General features: G+C 40.6%; 1 protein-coding gene across 2 annotated transcripts; it reads left to right on the top strand.

Annotated features, from left to right (window-relative positions):
• The first annotated feature begins 1563 nt into the window (after nucleotides 1-1563).
• On the top strand, nucleotides 1564-10976 carry LOC123448282 (ciliary rootlet coiled-coil protein 2). 2 transcript variants are annotated; one of them, XM_045125132.1, is made up of 18 exons: nucleotides 1564-1722; nucleotides 2083-2146; nucleotides 3125-3218; nucleotides 3298-3406; nucleotides 3491-3529; nucleotides 4059-4142; nucleotides 4217-4278; nucleotides 5170-5272; nucleotides 5943-6092; nucleotides 7114-7182; nucleotides 7258-7314; nucleotides 7398-7658; nucleotides 8739-8810; nucleotides 8891-8992; nucleotides 9726-9793; nucleotides 9884-10084; nucleotides 10271-10364; nucleotides 10452-10976. In XM_045125132.1, the coding sequence occupies exons 2-18, from the start codon at nucleotides 2086-2088 to the stop codon at nucleotides 10722-10724; spliced, it is 1899 nt and encodes a 632-aa protein (XP_044981067.1). In that variant the 5' UTR covers nucleotides 1564-1722; nucleotides 2083-2085; the 3' UTR covers nucleotides 10725-10976. The 2 variants fall into 2 exon arrangements, with proteins under 2 accessions (XP_044981067.1, XP_044981068.1); XM_045125133.1 differs by lacking the exons at nucleotides 1564-1722; nucleotides 2083-2146; nucleotides 3125-3218; nucleotides 3298-3406; nucleotides 3491-3529 and adding an exon at nucleotides 3564-3853.

The following is a 10976-nucleotide window of genomic DNA, read 5'->3' as shown; positions in this document are numbered from 1 at the left end:
GGCGCGGTGTAGAGGAGCGCGGCGGATGGAGAGGTGACGGAGCGACGAGCACAACCGGCGGCGGCAGCGAGGATCGGGATCGGGATGGGGAGGGAGTTGGGAGTGGGGGAGGCGGAGACGTGTGCTCGTGTTAGCGATTTTTTTTTCCGTTGGGCTGATTTCTGGGCCACGTCGAACGCCGGGTGGGCTGCCTGTTTTACGCGCGTGTGTCAATCGTACGTGGAAGGTGATCGAGGTTGAACCATCACGACGGCAGATCCTCCTTTAATAGTAGAGATACGTGGGCTGGATCATTAGTTAAGTAAGGAAAAAAAAGGAAAGGATTTCGCCCATGCAAGTCAGCAGAAAAATTGAACCAAATCTCGATGAGAAGCAACAGAGTACGAGAGGTGGGAGGTGGGTGTACCGGAGGCGAGTTGGGCTGGTTTGGCCCTGACGGTATTGCGGGCGAGGAGGCGGCAGAAGGTCACAGCGCGGTCGCCCTGCAGCAACGTCCCCAGCAGCTTAACCCCTTCCTGCAGCCACGTCCCCACGTCCCCAGCAGCTTAACCCCTTCCTGCAGCAGCAACATGGCACATCACAGAGGTCATCGTCGGAGCAGATTTGGGGGCAGAGCAAAGGAGAAGGGAGCAGGGTACTCATATCGCGGGGCCTGACGCGGTCGGAGGCGAGCTTTTGGACGACCTCCTCGACGTCGCGCGCGGTCGCCATGGCACAACGCCCACGGCAGCCAGATGGAGGCGGCCTCCTCCTCCTGACCGAGCATGGCAACGACGACAGCCACATGGAAGGGTCCTCCCTCCTCCCGCTGCTATCCGGTCCTCCCTCCTCCCGCTGTTATCCGGTCCTCCCTCCTCCCGCTGCTATCCGGTCCTCCCTCCTCCCGCTGCTATCCGGTCCTCCCTCCTCCCGCTGCTATCCGGTCCTCCCTCTCTCTTATCTCTTTCTCTCCCCCTCTCTCTCTTTCTCTCCCCCCTCTCTCTACCAAGGCGGGCGCAACGAAAGGGGGGGGGGAGTACCTGCGGCGGGGCCGACACGGCCGAGCGCGACGACCCGCTGGCTGGCGATCCAGAAGTGGCTGTGCGGGAGCAGGCTGCACCCTTCGCCGCCCAGGCTCTGCACGCGCAACAGAAACACTCGTCAGTCCCCGCCACCGTACAGACAGCCGCATGCAGAATCGACGGGGCGTGAGGCGCGACTGACCTTGGAGAAGGGCGCGGTGTAGAGGAGCGCGGCGGATGGAGAGGTGACGGGGCGACAAGCACAACCGGCGGCGGCAGCGAGGATCGGGATCGGGATGGGGAGGGAGTTGGGAGTGGGGGAGGCGGAGACGTGTGCTCGTGTTAGCGATTTTTTTTCCGTTGGGCTGATTTCTGGGCCACGTCGAACGCCGGGTGGGCTGCCTGTTTTACGCGCGGGTGTCAATCGTACGTGGAAGGTGATCGAGGTTGAACCATCACGACGGCAGATCCTCCTTTAATAGTAGAGATTAACATACACGTGGAGTAGTGTGAACCCTAAAAAAAAAACGTGGAATACTGTGAAGAAGAGCATACAGCCGCTCGGACCCACAGAGCCTGCGAGGAGGAGCGACCATCTGGATTTGGGACATCTCTCGAAACCTCGTCTTGTCCTCCTCGGAGCCGGCGGCGAAGCGGCGGCGCTCTTCTCGACGACTGCCTGGAGGAGACGAACCCGCACATAAGTCCGCGTGGATTCAAGGTAGGCTTTGCTGAATCCCAGTCGAACCTATGCCTAATTTTTGGCCGGATTAGCAGGCTAGGGTTTCGTCCGCGTTTTAGCAATTGTGTCGATTCCCAGTTCGAAATCTTGGGAGAAATCCGTCCATGTCCCCTGTACTGCAGCACATTTTTTCTCCCACTTCTTCTTTGGTAGGAAGAAGCGGGTCTAGGGGATCGCTCCTGCTTCGTTGCAAGCCTGGGGTAGTACTATTGTGGTCAGAACTTGAGGCTTCCGTTGCACGGCTTTGATGTTTATGTTTACATGATGGCATGTAGTATATCAATTCATTTGCATTTTTATTCAAGAACATTAGTCTTATTCTATCTATTTTTTCTGTAGAAAATGGATGAGAAGCCATACGATGGTGAAGTATTAACTCGTCGAGTTGAAGAACTCCAGCGGGGTACTCACTCATATTTGTCATATATAAGATTGTCATTCATTTGTTTATACATTAGGTGATAACCCTAAATACTGCTTGTTTGCTGTGCCAATTGAAGTTGTTTGCATTAGATAAAACACTTCGGCCTGCAGATTAGTTTGGCTACATTGTTTTCTTTGTGCAAGTAGTTCAATTCAGTGCCCTCACTTACCCCTTTTTGGAATGGAGGTACTCCATTGGAAATTCAAGGGGGAATAGTACTAGTTCCTGGTTTCCTTCAGTAATTACTTCAAGATATAAAAGTGATATATACTCTGATATAAAGCGATATGTACTCCATTGGAAATTCAAGGGGGAACTCTAGCCTATGCACTTCAAGATATAAAAGCGATATGTACTCCATTGGAAATTCAAGGGGGAACTCCAGTCTATGCACTAGAGTTCCTTCCCTGATAATATGTACCCTGTCATAACTTAGCTATTCTCACATATTTGAGTAGATATTTTTTGCGAAGGATGTACTAGTTATTTTTAAAATTTTGTTCACTTTGTTAGCGGTGGCTTGCTGTACAAATTGGGAAAATACATGAAGTAGCTGCTGAAGTCCTTGGCTAATTCTGTTACATACATTGTTTCTGATAGACATTTAATGAGTCTTTATAATATTTCCAACCTTCTACAGCTTCGTTCAGCCATAGGAGTATTTCAGTATGCAGCAGTGTTGCTTCCTTTGGATACCATGTGTACATGGATAACATGTTGGGAAGTGGAAACTATTGGCAGATGTTACTAGTAATCAGAGATTTTCGATGGAAGATCAATGTGCCTATTTTCTCATACTTCAGATTGATGTCCTTTTGAATGGAGAGAACACCATGTTCTGTTTTCTCAAAGCTGCTAATGTAGACTATTGTTTTGGGAATAGTTCTAGTTTTCATTCTCTATTTCTTTTTTGGGTGGGATAGGTGCACACTTATTGATTGAAATATTCTTTGGCAGAACGTGATGAACTGAGAAAAGATATCGAGCAATTATGTATGCAACAAGCTGGGCCGGGTTATGTTTCTGTTGCAACTCAAATGCTTTCTCAGAGGTGCTACTATATGTTCTGTCCATGTTCCATCGTTATCATTGTAGCGGAAGTAAACCAATGTTTTGTTTTAACTATCCAGGACAACAGCTCTGGAGCAGGATATTGAGATCCTTCAGAAGAAGTTAAGTGGATGCTTAAGAGAGAACCAAAATTTGCAAGAGGAGCTTGCTGAGGCTTATCGAGTTAAGGTGTGCTTCTCTTCCTTGCTGTACTATTGTTTCTATCTGCATTTCTTTTTCTTTCTTCTAATGAGTGCGTTAATTAAATTTCAGAGCCAGCTTGCTGATTTATATGGTGCTGAGCTATCAAAGGTTTCATACTTTGACTTGTACAATTGACTGTTGTTGTTTTGTCAACAATGTTGTAACTTCTGCTGACCAATGTTTACTGGCAGATAATTTTATACTTGTTCTCCATCATCCACGTACGAGCAGTACAGGGAGTGCAGTCCCTTGAGCTTGAACATGGAATGACATATCTATGCTCACTTATAGCTAGAACCCACATATCATTCAGACAGTGCACAACTAAGCAAAGGGCCCCCAAACAAATCCACTAATAGTTGTGCTTAGTCAAAATCTGCAGCCTGAAAGTGAAGTACCATTTCAAGCATGATAGGCATATTCAGAGTCTTGGTTAGTCTTTTTTAGTGAAGGAACCCTTTGGGGCTTTTGCTTAACATTAATTTCACTTCAGTTAAATTGAAATAGACAATAAAGGCCTCATATGCTTAATATTTTGTGGAATTTAGGTCACTAATTCTTTAACCTCCTAAAGTTCTGTTTACAAGCAATCTAGCTTATTGTGGAAATGACCCTCTATCCTGCAATGACAATGCAGACCAAGGAGCTAGAGCAGCAAGTGAGGTTTTTCCAGAGCAGCGTTGCTCAAGCATTTGCTGAACGAGATGGTTCATTGTTGGAGGTTCTTCTTGATTTACTTATTAAGTCAATTTTGCATCTAAAGATAATGCTTTACATGACATTTGAAATTGGTAGTGTGAGAAAGCAAAGGAGCGAGAAGAAGCAGGGTTAAAAGTGTGCGCTACCTTTGAGGAAAGGTACTATTACTCATTTCCTATTTCACATGTCTTCAATTGTCCTCTGGTATTTAAGATATAATTGGTTTAAAAAAGGAAGATGAAATGTTAATGTGTTGTTTCACTAAGTTCCCCAGAGGAGAGTATAATGGAAACTGACTGGTATCTACAATATTAAAGATCTTAGCAAATAGGTGGTCTTGCAGGGTTTTTCTTTTTGGATGTGAGTTCGTTGGTTGTAAAATGGCCAGCATCCGATATCAATGATGGCTGGTGCATTGGCAGACTTGCAACTGCACACATTATGGAACACATCCTAATTAAAAAAAAGCTAGCAGTTAAGTTTTGACAATGTTCTCTTGTTTAGTGAGGAAAGTGGAAGCTTAGACCATGTACGACGCTAGGAGCTTAGAGTAGTGCTTAAAAAAACATTTTTTTCTTAAGCACCAGTGCTTATTTATATGAGAGGTGTCTAAAGCAAAACCTATTTCATTCTTCTAAGCACCCGTACTCTACAAATAACAACTAGTGCTTAAAGCAAAACCGCTTTATTTTTCTAAGCACCTAGCACTGTGCATGGCCTTATTCTGCCAGTGAGTAAATTTTCTTAACTTTCGGTGCGTCGGGTGCGAGTTAAAATTTGTGCTGCCCATCTCTAAACAAGATATGCATATACCATACTAAATTTTTCAACACAAAGTTTAACTGTTCATTCGTTACGCAGTTATGTCGTTAGGGTGGTGACCACAAAACTTATTCTTTCTGTTTCTGCATCTGGTAGTTTCTTAAATCGCAACTACACTTCACATAGGCTTTATTTAAGTATCCCACATTCAACATTGGAATGGAAAATGACCTAGATTTGCCGCACGTTTGAGATAAGTGCAGAGCATAATGATTGTTAATTGGCAGGATGAGAGAATATCAAACTGCAATGGAAGATCAGAAACGTTTGAACGATGCCTTGCAAATGGAGTTGACAGAGCTAAAAGCGCATACAGAATCTTCCTTGAATGTAAGCATGCCTTTGATTTCTTCATTGCTATTACTACCAGCATAAAATCTGTGCAAGTTCGCTTGAAAGGATTTTTTTTCATACTTACTGAAAAAGTACCAGATTTTAGTTGAGAGAACTAAAAGTAGCAAGTCTCTCTTGGATGTGCACATGTTTTGTGTGGTTGTGTCTACTATGATTATCTGGTAAATTTTTCTGTTCAACGAGGGATTTAATGGGAAAATCTTACCACTATAAGTCTGTAAATTTTGCTTTCGTTTCTGCCACAGGGCTGTGTCACTCAATTGTGGGCCCAAAGAGAATGAAGAAACGAAATGCAAAAAATGCCTTGATGTCAAAATCCTGAACAATGTCAGGATTTAAATAGTCCTGCCCAACCTTCTAATTTAAATTGAGCTAAGCAGGACTAGTATATTATCGAGTGTTTTTGATGGACTCCTGAGTGTAAAATTATTTCCTTGACCTACTGCATATTTTTTATTTCTAATCTATGTGGTTGTCTGTACCTCGCCATCTACGCTCAGTATATTTAGATTAAAAAAATTTGCAATTATGACCTGCCCTCTTTCATGCTGATTTGATGTGTTGCCAGTTTGCATCATTTGCACCACCCAGTATGTCAGAATTGATCCTTTCTTGATTGGGAATTTGATGTTTGATTCTGTTTCAGGTTATTAAAAAATTCTATGAAGTTCGTTACAGAGAATGTGAATGCCCTTCAAACATTACTTTTGAAGAGAAATGTTCGATTCTTCTAGATGATTCTGCTGACAATTGGAGTTTCAACTTGGATGGCGAAACCTCAACTTCGAAGTACATTGTAAACTTAAATCACTTTATCCATGAGAGATAATAATTCACTTGCAGATTGATATTTTTAATTTTTAACTGTTCTTTCAGTTTAAAATATATCTGATACTTCTATTGAAGTTTTATAATCCACTGTTGTAGGGTATGTTTGTCTGGACAACTTTATTTTGGGGACCTAAGAAATGCAAAAGATAGGGACGTGTTAAACTTTGATGTCAGTTATTGCGTTTTCTAAAATTCTAAGAGGAAGCATTTCTACTTTGAACTTTAGCTTTCTTGTAGTATAAATTACAGCACCTTACGTGGAGACAGAAATTATAAAGTAGCTGCATGTCTGATGGTTCTCAAGATTGTAAGTAAATAGTTATTCTATTTATAGGTTTGACTCTGCTAGAGATCATGTCCTTTTGCCTAAATTAAGCAATGCAGTCTCAGATATACACAAGGACCTGGTTATAAAAAATTCTCATTTGCAAAAATAAACGCTCTACTGGTAATTTAGAAATTTCCACATTCTATATTATTATATATTTTAATGGCTGGAATGTATTGAAGTATGGTATAGACATCATCAGTAAAATTTAGTAAGACGTTTTGATTGGGAAATATTAATAAATATATAAATTAATAACATAAGCCTTGTATGCTTCTTTATAAGTGGTACACCGGCAAACTTTTATTTTGTTACGTGACAGTTTCAATAATTTTATTGTTTATAGTTTTATACACATTGAGGCTAGTCATAGTGGGAGGAACTTAGCTAGTAACATAGCTCATTCCAAGACAAGTTTGTTTATCTGGCATGTAGTTAATGATGAGAGAGGTGTTTGGAGTAACATAATATGTTACTATAACATAACGCAACCCAAAACAAAATGGGTCTACAATCTAATAAATGCAATCATCTATGATACTACTACTTCTAAGTTGCTTTGCAATATGAAGGTAATAACATAGACTAGTGTCATGCATATGACACTAGTCTAAGTTACTCCCCACTATGCCTAGCCTAACTGATCTTTTTTACGTAGGCATCTCTAGAACAGGAGAATGAGTCGCTTAAAGCTAAAATATCTAAGCTGCAAAACAATCTAAGAATGGTAAGACAAGTTCATCTGTAGCAGAGACAAATAGCTTTTCGGCTTTCCTAAGAGATCTGTCATTTGGATATCCAGAGTTTTGAAATTGAACAGCACTTGCAAAGAAATGCACGAACACTGGAAAAGAAACAGGTACAGAAATTCAATTTATCATATCGTTTTTTTTTCTCATGGCACCTTAATGCGCTCAATGATGTATACACTTCCGAATGCAGGCACTCAATGATGATCTTATGAGAAATGGTCTGTCAGCTCTTCAAAAAGTCTATACACATCAAAGGGCTGAAATTATGAAAATATTGGAAGAAGAATCACTTCTGTTAAGCACTGCTGTTAATGAGATTCAAGACAAGTTAACTCAAATTTGCTTCAATGCTGAGATCATTGGTAACCCTGTTGGTGAGATGCAATGCTGCGACAGTAGTTGTAAAGATGTGCATGTTACTATGGATATTGGCCCCGACACCATCCCTAAGGTTTGTTCAGAACATAATAAACATTCTCAAGTCTTGCTTTTATGCTGAACCATTTCCTCGATCTAGATTTGTGCTCACGGGTTACAGTGTAACTTGTGAAGAAATTGATAAATTACTTAATAGAGCCAGATCTCCAGAACACCTTAAATGAATATATCCTAGTTTGGCATACTTATTTTTTACATTTAAATCAGGTCTACTATTTATCTTGTGTACGCAAGATACCACGCCCTTGCTTTCTTCAGATAGGTACTTTGTAGATGCATTTCCCCCCTTTTTCCTGAAGAAAACATCTCTTGTAACATCCTGTTTTTCAGGGGTTCACTTTTCTTAAAGGCAAGGATGGTGCACATTACTCAAATATTACTGTATTTTAGTTGGACGCCCATAATTGATCATGTTTGGAATTAGTTTGGCATAACCCTTTCTTATGCAAAATCAATCCCAAAAGCATTTGGGATTGATTTTTGCAACTCCAAATAAATACATGAGCATTGCTTGAACAATGTGCAACATCCTTTGCCTTTACACTCTTCCGTTCCTTTTTATAAGGTGTATTTTTTTTTCAAAAGTCAAAACTTTTCTCTCTTTCACCAAGTTTATAGAAAAACTACCAATTTGTACATTACTAAATAAATGAAATATGAAAATATATTTCATGGTGGATGTAATGGTACTGATTCCGTTTTGTAGATGTTGCATCTTTTCTACTCCCTTCATCTCAGTTTACAAGTCTTGCATGTGTACCTAGGTAGTCAATTTGACGAACTTAATAAGAAGCATATATTACAAAAAATATATCATTAGAAACTTTAGATGTTCTATTTTCTAATGATATAATTTTCTATGTTAAACAATTTATTTTATACAAGTCAAATTGACGACCTTGATAGACGTGCAAGACTTATAAACTGAGATGGAGGGAGTAGAAACTTGGTGAAGGATAGATAAATTTGACTTCTGAAAAAATTAACACATCTTATAGAAAGGATCAGAGACAGTAGTTTTTAACCCCTGAAGGATGGATGTCACAATTCTCTTTACAGTTATATGACTTTCTTGTTATTGCATATATTATAGGGTGATGTTCCTACAAGTTATTCTACAACATTTGATGATTCAAAAGCGCTCGCTCAAACTTTGCGAGAGAAGGTGCTTCTTTCTGCTTGAAATTCTCATATGTGCCTTTCTTTATATTAAATAATCTCACATTATGTTGAAATCTACTACAGATGGAGGCGCTTATGCTTTTCTCACAGGAACAAGAAAGATATCTGCTGGAAAAACAGAAGAACCAAGCTATTATAGAGGACCTTCAGAAGAACTTATCTCAAGTAGTACTCCCTACACTTTTGATGGCCGTTATTTTCCTGTTACAATCTTTACAGACTTATGAATCTTGAGTTATGCTGAGTGTTTTAAATTGTAAAATATATGGAGAAATTTCATGTGACACTGTCACGAATATTATGTCAGTCCACTTTTGTCCTACTAGAACCGGTATTTTCTGGAAATGCAAAATTAGAGGTGTGGTTGTTATAGTAAAATCTGGTGAAGTCCTTTTGTACTCTAGAACCGAATCGGAGCTGGCTGCTGTTCAGCATCGACAGCAGTCAATGCAGCATTGTGAGGGCTAGGGCTACCGTACTCGTTTAGCCATGTCACCAAATTCTAAACTAGTTGTGGACCTCCGATGGTGTTTTGAATTTAACTGTGAGTTCATTGGCGCACACAGACACGTGGGTAGTATACATAGATGTCAAGGAGTACACCATTAACACTGGTTAACCATTACTATGATGGTCTGAAGCAATTAGATCTGTTCAACACCTTCAGTGTATCACATGTTTGGAACTTAAATGATTTTGCAATTAACGCCCCACCAAATATCAAGGACTTATGGAGGCACAGATGAAGCTGGATTTAGTATGCAAACAGGCCCTTCTGTTGTCTATTTTCCTCTTGGACTCCTCTTTCACAGCATCTTAGAAGTTTGTCTTAACGGTACATACTAGAGCCTGCAAGTTGGATGCACATCTCGTAACTTGCTTCACCTGTTCTATACAGGTTAAAGATGAAAAGGTGAAGGTCCTGATGGAGTTAGCAAAACTGAAAGAAGCATGTCTCCTGAAATGGTAAGCTTTATGTGCAGCAAATCATCATACTGGATCATGTTTATGATTCATTATTCTTCTTATCACTGTATATATTTTCTTCTTATACAGCAACTCTTCTGTGAATGATGGTCATGGTATTGTTGATACTCCGAAAGTCACTTCTGGGCATGACCAACAAGGGATGCTGAAGACCATTCTTAACAGAACATCTCTAAGGCAATGGATAAAAAAGGAAAATAATAGTGGGCATGAGCGCTCTGATGGCAATGATCTGACAATTTGTAGAGGGTGCTCAGTAGATCTTTCAAGGTTTGTGCTAATATATACAAAATATTTTTTTGGTTCATTCCCAACACGCTTAGTCTTTTTACTAGCTAAATAATATGACCCCAATATGCTGCATCGTAGACTATATTTTTTGCCATAAGCTTCTCCGCACTTGCAATTTTGTTCTGTGTTGTTCTTCGTTTCAATTTTGTTCTACCTTCATGACAGGTTGAAAGTTGAAAATGCTACCCTTTTGGAAAGTGTTGCTACTATGGAACGTCTCACTTCTTTGGTTCATAGACTGCACAGAGTGCTTATGAAGGTAGGGCACTTTTTTGAATTGAATTGTTGGCTTTAGCAGTAATATGTGTTACCCATTTCTTTTTGTATCTTAACCATTTTTTCTCAGGCTTATGATGATGTCAAATCCGGCTGTTCTTTGGAGAGTACTTATGAAGTGCTAAACAGTCTTATAACAGAAGCAAACCTCATGAGAACAGCTCTTGGCGTTGTTCTCCCAGTAAGCTGGTCAGGGGATTCATCAGGTGGTATCACTTCAGACTCGCCTAAATCATCAAAATCCGAAAAGGTGGATCCCCTCGGTTCTGCTAGCGTGGAGATGGTGGAGCTACTTATATTCGCTGCGGATATCCTCAAAGAGAGCTTTATGTTGAAGAAATGATTGAGGATTCAGAAGCATGCATACAATTTAATCTTGAGAGAGAATTGTCCGCTTGAGTTGATTTCTTACTGTGCACTGCTACTCTGTAAATATGGGGAAGTGGAAACTGCTGCAAACTGTTTGTATATGAACCTGATGGTTTGGATGCAGAAGAGATAGTAAATCCTGCAAACTGATGATTTTGCATGTCAAAATTTACCAGGTACTTGTTGACAAATTACATGCATGAGTGAGGTACTTGTTGACAAATTA

This window comes from Hordeum vulgare, chromosome 4H (assembly GCF_904849725.1).
Source record: "Hordeum vulgare subsp. vulgare chromosome 4H, MorexV3_pseudomolecules_assembly, whole genome shotgun sequence".
Lineage (NCBI taxonomy): Eukaryota > Viridiplantae > Streptophyta > Magnoliopsida > Poales > Poaceae > Hordeum > Hordeum vulgare.
The sequence above is the reverse complement of the archived record's forward strand: the minus strand, read 5'-3'. Positions and strand labels throughout refer to the sequence as shown.